This window comes from Cynocephalus volans, chromosome 4, assembly GCF_027409185.1.
Source record: "Cynocephalus volans isolate mCynVol1 chromosome 4, mCynVol1.pri, whole genome shotgun sequence".
In the NCBI taxonomy this organism is placed as follows: Eukaryota; Metazoa; Chordata; class Mammalia; order Dermoptera; family Cynocephalidae; genus Cynocephalus; species Cynocephalus volans.
Genome location: NC_084463.1, coordinates 96136764 through 96150641, shown reverse-complemented (window position 1 = coordinate 96150641; position 13878 = coordinate 96136764). Strand labels below are relative to the sequence as shown.

Sequence of the window (13878 nt, the reverse complement as noted above, 5' to 3'; positions counted from 1 at the left end):
ATTACTGACAAGGAAACCTCTTTGGAGGGAAAGGGGGCTTGAGGTAAGAGCTGAGGACTTGGAAAGAGAGGGCCTGGGTTTAACTCAAACTCTGCCACTGGTGAGCTGAATTACTTTGGGCAAGTCATTTCCCCTCTCCAACTCTTTTCTACCTAGAAAAACAGCAGCAGCAGTAAGCACCTCCCCCACCATCACTACCACCAGCATCATCATTACCATTGTCCCAAATGATTCAGGAAGCAAAGTGCCACTGTGTCCAGAGTTGAAGACTGAGGTATGCTGGGGGGTGGGGGTTGGGGCATATTGCCTGTGTTCTTCTGGGCCATAGGAATCTGTTCAAACTGTTACCTTGTGTGGTGTATCAGGAAGGAAGCCCACATGAATAAGGCTGGATTTAAGGAGGAATTTCTGGAACAGGACTGGAAGCCAAGTTGCTGGGAACCCAGAGACCTGAGTAAACACTTGTAGAAAATCTGACTTCACTGTTTCCACAAACCTAACGAAAGTGCTGGGGAACTTGTCAGCTCACATTTCATTACAGGGCTAGTTGTTGAGTGCAGGGCATGTTGATTTAAGCTGCTTTCATTAAATCCTATTCTTGGTGCCAAACAGCAAGATACTCATCTCAGGGAGAAGACAGTTCTCCTTCCTGGGAGGTGGCAGATGGCGGGGGCCCATCTCTGCCAACCCAACAATCCACGATCAAGGCTGATGGTGCGAGGACCACTTCGGCTGTGTCTGCTGGCCTGCAGCCCTTGATGGGAAGGTCTGGGCAGTGTCTGTGCCAGCCCTGCCATGCCAGGCAGCAAACAGCATAAATAACATGAACAGAGCTACCGCTTGCCCAGCATGTGAGTTGTGCTAGATACTGTAGTAACCACTCTATCTTCCTCACCTAATCCCCACAACAGTTCCATAAGGTAATTTTACTTAGGAGAAAACTATGGGGTAGAGAGGTTAAACTACTTGCAGAAGACACTCAGCTAGTGGGGAGCAAGTCTTCTGAAGTAAAGCCCAGCGCCTGCCCCCCTGCCCTATAGCTAACCCCCTGAACATAAAGATACATGGCTACATATCTGGGCTATAGTGGATCCAGGCAATGAGGCATCTCTTGCTTAGCTTTGCTGCAAAAGTTTTGAAATAGCTTCCACTCAGTGGAAACACCCTTGGAAGGGAGGAGGCACAAAGGCATAAAGTTCTTATTCTATGACAGACACTGTTCTACATACTTACAAAAATGACAGAACTTAATAATCACATAACCCACTGAGGTAGGTTCTACTATTATCTCCATTTTTCAGACAAGGAAACTGAAGTCAAAAGAAGTTAAGCTTCTTGCCAAGGTCACACAGTTAGCGTGTGGCAGAACCAGGATGGAACCCAGGCAGGTGACGCCCAGGCAGTAGGGGATGAGGACAGCCCAGTTGAAGTGCTTTCCTGATCCTTCAGACTGACTTCCAGAGGGGGTGACAGCTGAGGGACATCAGCCTGTGTGTGTGGGGGGGTGGTCAGAGGGTGTCAGGCAGGCAGGCTAGGAGCCCCGGGCTGGGGTGTGACTCCCAGCTTCCTCACTCACCAGCACACCTTGGGCAAGTCCCGGCAAGTCCCCAAGCCTCATCAGTCACAAGAATGGGGACAATACCACACCTGCCATCCCTACCTCCCAGGGCTGTGGGTATGTTTCTGCATGAAATATCTTTGTATGCTATGAGGCACTCAACAAGCATGAATTGTTATTACTATCACAAGGGGAGACAATAACTTTGAAGTTGTCTTTTAAACTCCTGGCCTTGTGACAATCTTGACACCATTTTAGTCAGTTACAGGTTAGAGATTTAAAAACTATAACCCACATGTCTGAAAGGGCACATTTCATCTTGCTTTTTTACTATCAAATGTCTTCGTTAATATCTAGTGCTCTCACAATGGGTGTTTAAATCATAATCATAACAATAGCTAACATTTATTGAGCCTATATCTTGCGCCAAGGAGCATGCAAAGCTCTCTTTTGCATTATCTTAAATAATTCTCACAATAAGCCCAGAAGGTAGGAACTATCATTATCTTCATTTGATAGCTTAGAGAGGTGAAGTAACTCACCCAAAGTTAAATAGCAGGGCCAGGATTTGAACCCAGGTCTGGGTGTCTTAGGCCCTTCTCACCACATGTTTCTCCTTTGCCTTTGCATATGACATGAGGCCACATACATGTCTGATACCAGTTATGGGGAGTGGTGTACCCAGGATTGAGGAAGATGAGATTTCACAGTTCTATTCAAAGTCCCTTCCAATGGTTCTTTTGTCTCCTTTTATAGGGCCAATGAAAGAATACTTAGTGATCTGACCCAAAGTTATACCTGCCTCCTCAGAGGCTGTGGAGTTTCATCAGGGATTAACAGTGCAAGGCAGTTATACACCTATCATAAATTAGCTTTGCAGCCACATAATTAGCAATACAAGCCAGTGTAGCTTTAAGAGGACCATTTATTATATTGCTATAAACAGAGCTATATAAAAAGAATTATTCCTGAGACCTGCACATCTGTGCTCAAAATCATGTCTTTACATGAGCTTTGCAAACAAGGATGAAAGTCCAATTTAGACTTACTATTTTATTGAACATCAACTCTCCATTATCTGGGAAAGGTAATGCAAAGTATTCCAAAGGCATAAATGCTGTGTGGATCTCATTTTTGCCAAAAGTCTACACCATCTTTCCTGATCACAATCAGAACTGTTAATACACAACATAATGAGCTAATTCAAGCCTCACTTTAAACAGTATGGAGTGGTGATGAAAGGGATTTAGAGTAAAAACCAAAACGTAGCTAGAGATGCTATCGCTTTTTAGCTGTGTGTCTTTGGGCAAGATTACCTAAATTTTCTGAGCCTGAGCTTCTTCCTGAGTTTATTTATCTTCTTTGGTTTATTTGTTGTCTCTCCTCCCCCCTTTCCAGAATGCAAGCTGCACAAAGGTAGGCACTTTCTTGGCTCTGTACCCCTCTGATTTAGAAGAGTGCCTAATATACTGTAGGTGCTCAATAGGTATTCACTGACTAAAGTGTCATGAAGCTGGCGAAACAGGGGTGATGACACCTTTCTCAGAGGGTCTTTGTGTAGTTTAAATGAGATATGAGATAGTAGATGTGAACATAACCCACTACATACCCATATTGTATGAGGTGGTTCTCACATGTTCTCCTGTCATCCTTACTTTGAGAGGGTCTCTAAAGCATAAAGTGCTTGCAAACAGGAGGAAATGAACATAGTTATCCTCTGAACTTTATATGTATAGACCCTGTAGTGAACCAGACACCACAATCAAGAACACATTCAACCATGTTCATCCACTCACACTCATCAATATTTATTAAGCAGCTGCTGGGGGGCAGGCCTAAGCAGAGTCCTGGGGCTGTAGAGAAGAATGAGACATGTTTGCTACCCTCATGGAGCTTACCATCTAGTAGAGCATCTCACCAGAAAGGCAGGTGGGGGCTAGATCCCAGAGAGCCCTCAATACTACATTGAGCTTGGACTTCAACCTGGCTCACGCATACTGTAAAGCCCCAGCCCCACAGACTTCACTAGGAACACCTTCCCTGTGGCCTTGCCTGTGGGGATAACGTCTTAACGTGAGAGACAAGGTTTCAGTGAAACACATCTATAATTGTAAGTAACATTGTTCTGAGGCAACGTTTAGAATCTCAAGGCCACCACTATGGAAGGAATGACATGAGGAGGTAATTTTTGAATCTTTTCTCCACCCAAGAGCAGAGGTGTTACAGGCTAGAATTCAGGAAAAGAAGAAAGCATTCAGAGACAAGAGGAATCCGCTGCTATGGGATTGAGGCAGGGTCATGTCACGGATCAGGACTGAACGAATAGTTAACATGTGACAGGGGAAGCCTCCCCCCTCCACCCACGCTGTGCCCTTCTTCTCCCCGCATTTACCTATAGAACAGTCATGTCCAGTCCAGCTTGGGTCACAGCTGCAAAGGCCGGTGTCTGGGAGGAAAGTTCCATGGCCCGAACACTGGTCCAGGCACGTGGCCCTGGGTGTCTCACAGTTGGTGCCTCCCCATCCCACAGAGCAGTGGCACTCGCCTCTCACACAGACGCCACGGCCTGAACATGTGGGATCCATGCAGTCCACTGTGACACGAAGGAAAGAGAGCACAGGTGAGCATCTGACCAGCAAAGGTGAGGCATCTTTAAGCAAACTACTAAACTTCCTCGTTGAGGACCTCTGCACACTGGTAGTAGGACACAGACTTCCTGTGGAGAGGCCACTGGGTATGGTGAAGAGCGGTGCTTTAGCAAATGGTGGACCTGGGTTCCCAGCTCTGCCCAGGGACTGTTTGCCTCTGTGAGCTTCAGCTTCCTCACCTGTAAAATGTGGATATAAATTCCTACCTCTTGGTTTGTGTGATGAACAGAGTCAGAAATGTACATCAAGCATCAGCATAGCCCCCAGTGCCTACTATGTCTGGAATAACTGCAGTGCTAGAGGACAAGACTGTGTTTTGTTCACTTCCGTATTTCTTCCTTCTAGAACAATGCCCAGCACATAGGAGGTGCTCAGTAATCTTCACAGAACAAATTTTTGTTGTTTACCTCTTAACAATGCAGTTTCATTTATGTGAGTGTGAAACTAAAATAGATTCCTTGATTTAAATGAGAATTTATTTAGCAATTCAATTCCATTAGATGTCATCGTCTTCCCCAAATTCTTGTGAGTTATATGAACTTTCAAACTTTACTTTCCCGAGGGCAAACACTTCAATGACTGTTAAAAATTATATGTGCTGACTTTGCACAGCTTCTCCTCACGTGGTGGTGAGCTGCACAGCTGTGCTCACAGCCCAGCAGCCCTGGCAGGGCTCCTAGGGCCCAAGGTCAAAGTGGTCTCAAGAGAACAATCCAGAAAGAGGGAAAGGAGAAAAGACAGAACTGGCAAAGGAGGTTAGTTCATATTCTCTACTCTACCAGAAAGTTGTTAGGAGGTAGGGGATTCTATTCTTTTTGTAATGGTGAGGGGACATTGCTGTCCTGGTGGGGCCCAACATGCAGCCCTTGGAACAAGAGTGTTGATGGCACGGCAGTGAGGGCAGCCAGGATCCGCCTTACAAGAGCTCATGAGGAAGCCCTATGCTCTGAGGAAAGAATGCAGCATTTGGCCTCTAAGGACCTAGGTTCAAGGGTCAAGGGACAAGCTGTACTAGTTCTAAAACCATGGGCAAATTACATGCCTGCTGTCAGGTTCCCATCTATAAAGCAGGTATGGTAAAAATACCTACCTCTCAGATTGCTGAGGACCAAATGACATTGAGGATTTGAAAGGACTGTATAAACTGTAAATTGCTGCAAAGAAGTTATTTTTCCATCCTATCAGGGCATTCAGTAGCATGACTTGGGCAAACCGTGGTCAAAACTTACTTATAATTCAGACATCTTTCTAATTTGTTCATTAAATATATTTTATAATCCAGTATATTTGACTTTTGCACAAAAGACTGGGAAACCCACCCTCAGTATGTGAGTCACAGACACAAATGGGCAGAGACTTACAAAGCACAACATTCTGGGAACGTTTATTTTGAAGACTAGATTATTAAAACAGCTCTATTTAGGTTTTCACTATTTAGGTTTTACTATTTAGGTTTTTAAAGTAATTGAACTTAATGACCTAAATGATAAATATGAAGATCAGGTGCCAGGAGTGACCATCTGCTAAAAACATAGTAATGATCACAACAACAATAATTAGCATTAATTTATTCCCTTTTCTATGCCATATTTTGCTATTAAGCATTTTATATACATTGTTTCATTTAATCCTAACAACATATGTATAAGGTAGCTATTACTATTATCCTCATTTTACAGATGAGAAAACTGAAGCACAGAGAGGTTAAATAACTTGCCCAAGATCACACAGTATTAAGTAGAGAAATTTTAATTTGAGTTACTCTTTCCTGGTATAGGCCTCTTGCTATTTCCTCTTACAATCTTACTGGTTCAAAAATACATGCATTCATATATCCTTACATAAATACCTAAAGTGGTTTAAAAATAGAAATCAAAACAAAACAAAACAAGAAAAGAAATAAGGGCAATGTGGGGAATTAATAAAGCCAAATGAAGGCAAAGAATTTCTTCTGTAGTCTCTGGACATTATTTAAAAATCGTTAAACCATGCCCTGTTAGAGTTCCTGGTAAGTAAAAATAATGAAAATAATAATAGTGATAAATTCTTGTGACCTGCCTCAGATCTCAGAACCTCAGAAGGATGATTCTAGCCCATTAGGCTACTATGATAATTCCCTAGATCTAGAGAGCTTTCCAATTTGACAGGAAACAACTCAGCAATTCTTTCTTGAGTATTTCCCTTTCTGTGAGTGCCTGGACCCCAGTTTTGGGTTGAAGCTGCCTCTGAGAGTTCCAAGGCACCCTGAAGGTCAAACATATAAATCTCCACTGTCAGCCAGCGGGCTGAGAGGCTGCCAAGTTTAGCAAGAAGCTCTTGGTGCCACAGTCCGGTTCTTCCTCAGACATAATAAGTCTAATAGAGACCCCGGAACCAGCAAAGTGCATCCCATTCTCTCAGCAGATGGTCCAGGCAGAGAACAAGAATCAGAAGAAACTGATGAGAGGCTACCGCCAGGCAATTCGTCTTTGCTTCTGATGGTAGACTGGGCAAAGGGAGCATGCAGTGGGAGGGAAATTCAAAAGAGGACTGCATCTCGGGAGGAAAGGCAGCTTCAGGACACCTAGGCTAAACTGGCTGAGATTCCTGCTGGGAAGACTTTGTCCTGAGCTCTACTGATCCTAAACCTAGGACCATTGTCTATGCCACAGTGATGCTCTGCCAAAGAGGTTGTAGGTAGACTCTAGATCTGCCCTCCCTGTTTGGGGCCTCTGGGGTGGCAGGAACCCTGGGATGTAATCAAAGTTGCCGTCTTTCCATCACAGTAGGATAGCTTCATGAACAACAGTTATTTTCCAGGGAGTGGTGTGTAACATGGAGAGAGCAGCCGGCCTGGGGTGGAGGGCACTGTGATGAAGGAGGGAAGAAGTTGTCAGGGAGGTGGGCTGAACTGAGTTTAGAAAACAGTCCAACTTAGTTCCTTCTTAGAAGACTTGCCAAACAGTTATATGTTTTTTCCCTTTGCAGAGCTTGCAACTCAAGCCAAAATTTCTGGCAGAAGCTTAGTCCATTAATGAAATGACGAGGCTTGCATGAGCGGGCTGCAAACACAACCCTTTCCCCCAAATGTTCCATGCTTCAGTGACCACACAAGCTATTAGACACTCTTCAAGACCCAAAACACAGTGTCTCACTTTTCACTGCAAAACGTCTAAGTGTGTTCTTTCCTGCCCCTCCCCCGTCTCCCTCCAACATCCTACTGGCTCAGTTCAAGCTTTAAAAAATATGGGGCAGTAAACTTCAGAAGAAGGAAGAGAGAGAAAAAAGTAAGCTTGTTAGCTGATGTTTTATAAACACAGTGAAACCCGTTAGCACAGAGCTGAGGGGGGAGGGGGGAGAGGCGGGAGGAGGACGAAGGCCCCAAGAAAACCCCAGTACAAACACAAGGACTGTGCAATGACGCTCCACTAGAGAAACAGAAGTAATAAAAGGAATCAGCACCAGATGGCCTGCCTCAGAAAAGAAAGGAGGAGTAAAAACATTTCTTTTCAAACAGATAATGTAAATCAAAGTTCTAAACAACAGTTTTTCTTTCTTTGTAAATAACTCTGCAGCTCTGGGGCACAGTCCAGCCCCGGCTTATCTGGGAAAGGACAATCCCCCTCTTCTGCATGACATGGGTGGGACAGTTTCTAGAGGAATCTCCTCTTTGTTTCTCTTCCCTTCTCTGGGTCTTCACTTCAAGTGACTAAAATGAGAAAGGAAAGCAGATGCAGGTCACCATTCTCTGCATAAGAAAAGCCAAATTCCTTTGTGCCAGCGACTGGCGCTCCTGTTCCCTCAGACAGCCCAGAGTAATCCCCATCAAAGTTAACAGGTCTGAGTCAGGACCCCAGCCAAGCCTGGGCTTTACACGCAGCTTGTCTCAGAGAGGGGATGCTTTTCAGACACTAATCCCTTCTTGTGCCCCATTCTTTGAAAATGGGCCTATTAGCATTTTCTCTCCCTTTTTAGAGAAAATGGTGCCTTGGGAGGAGGCTCTCTGTTAAATACCAAATGGGTTTAGAAGGTCAGCTCTCCTTGGAGCCTTTTCCACCCACTGGGGAAAGTGCCAGGGTGCTAGATGGTGGAGAACGTGTGGTCACCATGAGCGCACAGCATCGTCCATTGGGTGCAGATGGCAAAGTCCATCCATTTGAAAAGACCTTGGATGCAGTGAGTGGGATGAAACAGAAATGTGCTTCAAGTGTCCCCAGAATAATACTAATAACGTTTAAGAGCTCACATTTATGGGGTGTTTGCTATGTGTCAGACACTACACTAGGTGCTTTACAAGGGTCATTTAATTCAGTCCTCACAGTGGCCCTCCCATTTTATAGATGAAGGAACTGAGGCTAGTTAGCAGTGGAGCCAGGACTCCAACCTGCATCTGATTCCAGAGCGTGCGCTTATAAAAAGCTACTTTATATTGCTTGTGAATGAGGCTCTTTCTCCCATCTGGAAACCCCACACAGTCAAGAAGGAAGAGGACTGGATTTAAAGAGAGAAGACCTGGGATGAATCCCAGCCCTGCCATTAGTCAGCTCTATGGCCATCGGGTATGTCACTGCCCTTCCTGGGTCTCAGCTTCTTCACGTGTAAAATAGATACTCATTTATCTTACCTGGTTAGATTCTCCAGGAAAGGACAGATGTTACTGTTAAATCAGCCTGTCACTTTCTAGCCTCAATCTACACAGCCATTTATTTACTTTATGAAGGGGAGAGAAATGCTTATCAGCACCGAAGAGCCACACACACGAACAAACACACATGAGTGTGATAATGGAAGGCAGAGTTTGGAGGTCTATACTAGAATCAGATGTCAGCAATGGAGATAGAAGACGAGCAGACACACTTAGAGGGGAGTGGAAAGAACTTGGGCTATGGAGCCAGAAAAACAGGCCTCAAACCCAGCTCTGCCATAGCTGTGTGGCCTTGGGCAAGTCATTTGACTCTCTGGGTCTCAGTTTCCTCAACTATTAAGAGGAGATGACTACTCCCTGATGGGGTCTGACATTAAATGACATGAGACTCCTAGCACAGAGCCTTGTAGATGGTAAGTACTCAATAAACAACAGTTCTCAACCCCTTCCCTTAGATAAATTGCTGTTGCTGGTGGGGTCACAGGAGACTGCCTTGCTCCCTGGCTGCCCTGTTGGCACTGTGCACTGGCCTCTATCTCAGAGGAAGGAGCTGGAGCTGCTGCCCATGAGTCTTACCTTCCTCACAGCTCTCGCCCTTGTAGCCCGGGTTGCAGATGCAGGTCCCCATGATGCAGGTGCCATGGTTGCTGCAGGCCACGTCGATGCACTGGCTGGTGGGCACGTCGCACTCAGCGCCCTTCCATCCGCTATGGCACAGGCACCTGCCCTTCATGTACTGGCCATTCCCGCTACAGAGCACAGGGCAGGAGGCTGAGGAGACAGCACCGGAAGCCTGGCATGAATCAGCCTCCAGCACACCCCAGCTGCCTTTGTCTCTTTCTCCCCTTGGCCTGTCTGGCTTGACCAATAGCCTTAATTGCTTTGCCACAAATACCCATGTGTGCCCATGTGTCTGCTTCTCCGGTTTTATTTCATTCCAGTTTAAACACATCTGGAATTGCAGGTGAGGATGTGCAGTGCAGGGCCTGGCAGAGCCTGTGCCCACCGAATGCTGCTCTCCCCCACCCCTTTGTATGCTGAGGCGGTACAGTGGCTGCCAGGAGCCTTGGAGAGGAAGCTTCAGTCTGTTCCGTGGCCTCACTGGAAAAGACAGTGCTGGGCCTCCTGCCTACCCCAAATTCTTCCTCCAGCATCCTCCTTCTAATAGCACTCCACTTTCACCTCCCCACACCTGTCTGCAGCACCACTTACTGTCAGCTTTAATCCAGCAAATCTCAGCTCTCCTTGCCGTTCAGGCCTCCACTCCAGCCTGTACATCACTGCCCCCTTAAGAGGAGAGCTGAGCCCAACTTGGCTCTTTAAAGTATTATTTTTCCCCTCTGCCTCTTGGCGTAAAGGGTTTTGCGATCATCTCTATGAAGGACACTATATAAAAATAAATTATATTGCATTATGCTGTAAGTACTTACCAGTCTTACTGAGATACAATAAGGCTGTTTTATACATGACTCTTAACTTTAAGTGCATATGGGATGAGACAGTAATTCTCGTTAGAAAGAATGACTCATCTCCTCTCTCTGCACCACCTTCCTCCAACCCCCACCTGCCTTCTTTCCTTTCTACAACACTCAGCAGGTAATCACTGTGCTTTGTTGCTTCAAACTGAATCTATTTCACGTTAGGAAGAATAAGCAGAATCCCCAAAGCAGTATCATGGCACAGTATTTGCAGGGCATTATTCTCTCCATCTGGAAAGCCACCTCTGCCTTCCATTCATGAACAACTAACTTGTCAAATCTCAGGACTCGAGTCCAATGTCACCTCATCTGGGAAGCTTTCCTGATCCTCATCCCCTCCAAGCTGAGACAGTCCTCCCTTGTACTCTGACAGAAACTTCTTGCATTTAGCCTTGTCACGGCATGCTTCACTTATTACAGGTGCTTGTCTGTCTCCCAGACCAGACCAAGAGCTCCCAGAACTGTGTCTTACTCAGTGTTGTAATCCCAGTGCCCACAGGAACTAAATAAATGGGCAAGAAACACCTGGCTGCTGAATGAGTGAAGAGGTGGGAAAACCAAAAGAAGGGGCTTCTTTAGTTTCCCAAGGAGAGTGTTGAATTCTTAGGGCTACAGATCTCCTTTGGCATTTTCCTTGTTAGTTCTTCCAGGATAAACATGAAGGTCAAAAAGCACATGGGCAGCCTTTTAAATGATCTCACTAGCCATCACTAGCACCACTATGTGCCTCGGTATCACACAGCATTAGCGTCATGTGTGGAGAAGAGCAGCCGAGCCTCCCAAGCCCCTCCGCTTGGTGGGCTTAGCCGAGGTTCTGTCTACGCTATCAGGTGGCAGTAACAGAGCAGCTCCTCACGCCTCCATCCACAGCCACAGAGAAATCACACTAGTCTGAATCAAAGATGCTTGGCAAGGGCTGGTCACTCTCTACGAGGAAATCAACTTTTTAAAAGGACCCCGCTGCCACTCCACCTGCCCGGCAACAGACACTCAATTCACTGTGGCTGCCCTGTAAAAAGCCTCCCTTCCTGACCTCCCCAATCATCCACGTGTGGATACCCACAGTTGACAAGGCCACAGCTCTGCCTGCTGACCTCCCTCGAAGGGCTTCTGAAGAACAGTTCCCTCCTTCTTGAGAGTGTCATGAGGTGGCCCGGAATTCTGCACTTGCTCTGAGAAGTGGAACCTGAGCAGCCCGAGGGATGTGCGGAAAGGAAGTGGAGAGCCCCTGCACATGGTTCTTACCTCTGCCGCAGTCGGGGCCCAGGAAACCTAGGAAGCAGCGGCAGATCCCAGAGACGCAGTCGCCGTTGCCATAGCAGTTGCTGGGGCAGTTATCCACCGATTCTGGGGGAGAAAAGAGAAGCAGAGCTGAAAGCAGAAACTTCTCTACCCAAGCAGAGAGCCCTGGAACCAGCCTCAGGTTAACTAAGACCCAATATTTGAGCTATTCTGGCCCAGTCACTGAAATGAACCAATAGAATTAAAATTATAGGTTATTTTTACCCTTACTGAGACACAGCTCAATTGACATTGGGAGCTGTGTTCTGGAAAATGTCTGCCCGAACCAAAATTTTTATAAATCAAATTTGTACCTGCAAATGCATTAGAAATTCTTCAGTTAGAAAACGTTGAGAGAAAGCAGTGGTTCACAGGGGTTATCTTTGGGTGATGAGTTATGGGGTGATTCTTGTAGTTTTCTTTACACTTTCGTGGGTTTTACATTTTTCTCATAATGGGCTGATATTCCACTTATTTGTTTTTCATAAAGCTACTGGGTATTTGCAAATCTGACTTTTCCCACCTCTGATTTTTCATATACCTGTCCAGGTCTCCACCATCTCTCACTGGGGCTGCTACGACAGCCTGTGGCTGGCCTTTCAGCTTTCTCTCTTGATCCCCACCCTGATTTATCCACCACCAAGCAGCCTGAGTGATCTCTTTGAAACAAATCTGATCCTATTACTCTCCTGCTTAAAACCCTTCAATGGTTCCCCATGTGCTGAGATGAAAAAATCCAAGCTCTTTGCAAAAGCATAGAAATTTTCTTTCCTCTTCTCTTTGCTCTACCTGTATCCCCAGAATCTGTGATCATGCCCACTTTTTGCAGGGATCTTACTTTCTCTAATTCCTCCAAATACCTTTGGTATATACTCTGTATGACGTGTCCTGGAAATACAGAATCAATTTCAGAAAGATTTTAATAAAAAATTAGGCAATGTTTTGTAGCTCCAGTTAGTAAACCTGTTACCTAGGAAATCTGTTTATTTGGAATAGCTTATTTCTCAATGCTGGATATGGACTAAAGCAAAGAAACAATGATATACTGAACGCCTTCTTTGTGTCATGTATTTCCACAAAATTTATCTCATTTCAGTGTCACCAAATCTTACAAGCAAGTATTTTTATTCCCATTTTACTGAAAAAGAGAGTGAGAGAGAGAGATAGAGAGAGAGCGGTATCTGAGAGAGATGAAGTGGCTTACTGGAGATCACAGATACTAAATCATGGAGGCAGGATTTGAATCCCAGACCTTTGACTCCAAACCCAGTCTTCTTCCATGATATCATGCTATCCGGCTTTGAAGGAACTTATTTTACAGCAGAAGTCAGGGAATGAACAAGGCAGATCTGTGGGACAGTGAGGCCAATCCTCAAGCAGCAAAGGACCCAGTGGAGGGTGGAAAATTCTAGAACTTTTAGAGCTTGAAGGGATCCTAGAGACCATCCAGTCCATTACTCTCATTTAATAGAGAAGGAAACTGAGACCCAGAGGAAGGGCAGTGACTTGCCCAAGGTCACAGAGTGAGTTAGTAGAGTTAGACTTGAAAGTAGAAGAAAAGCTTAGTAAGGTGAACAGGTTAAGGATTCAACCTGTTGCCTTAGCTCATAACTTTAAGTCATAAAGCCAAGATTAAGGTCTCTGTTAAATGAGATGTTACTATAAAAGACACAAGCCTTGTCTATAAGGAATTTGCAGCCTAACTAGAACAAGATAATCAGTGAACTGTCACCTGGGCAGGAGCATGAGGCATAGAAAAAGCTCTTCCTGGGGGTAAAGAAACTGGGTTTCAGGATCCATTCTTCTGGTACCATGCTGTGCGACCTAAAGAAATTTCCTTCCCCTCTCTGGGCCTCGCCTTCCTCATATGTGAAATGAAGGTGATGGCAGAAATGATTCCCTGGGACTGCTTCGTATTCTAAAATTCTGTGAGTGTATAATTAATTAAGAGATCAACTGTGAAGAAAAGGCATCCAGACAAAGGCATCAAGACTTAAATGCAGCAAAACACCTAAGGATACTATAATGGCAGCTGGAATGGGGCAAAATCAGCGGAGAGAAGGCTTCTAGGAGGAGGTGGGCTTGGAGAATGGCTTGGTGATGTATAAGAGGAGGTGGCTACATTTATGGCACGGAACACATCCAAGAAAGGTCTTTCCACAAAGTCTTCCAGTATCAAATTGGAAGTTATTTTAAAAGTTTGGAAGAATGGTCCAATGTGTGGTTCCATTTGCGAGTGGGAAATTCCATTGACTTGATTCTGTCTCTCTGCTAACACAAGCACTGTTT

General features: G+C 45.3%; 1 protein-coding gene across 1 annotated transcript in view; it reads right to left on the bottom strand.

Moving 5' to 3' along the window:
• Positions 1 to 13878, bottom strand: part of TENM4 (teneurin transmembrane protein 4) — a 403492-nt gene that overhangs the window by 141900 nt on the left and 247714 nt on the right. Inside the window, 3 exon segments of the mRNA XM_063092724.1 lie at positions 3951 to 4151; positions 9407 to 9601; positions 11554 to 11655. Coding sequence (XP_062948794.1) covers positions 3951 to 4151; positions 9407 to 9601; positions 11554 to 11655 — 498 coding nt within the window.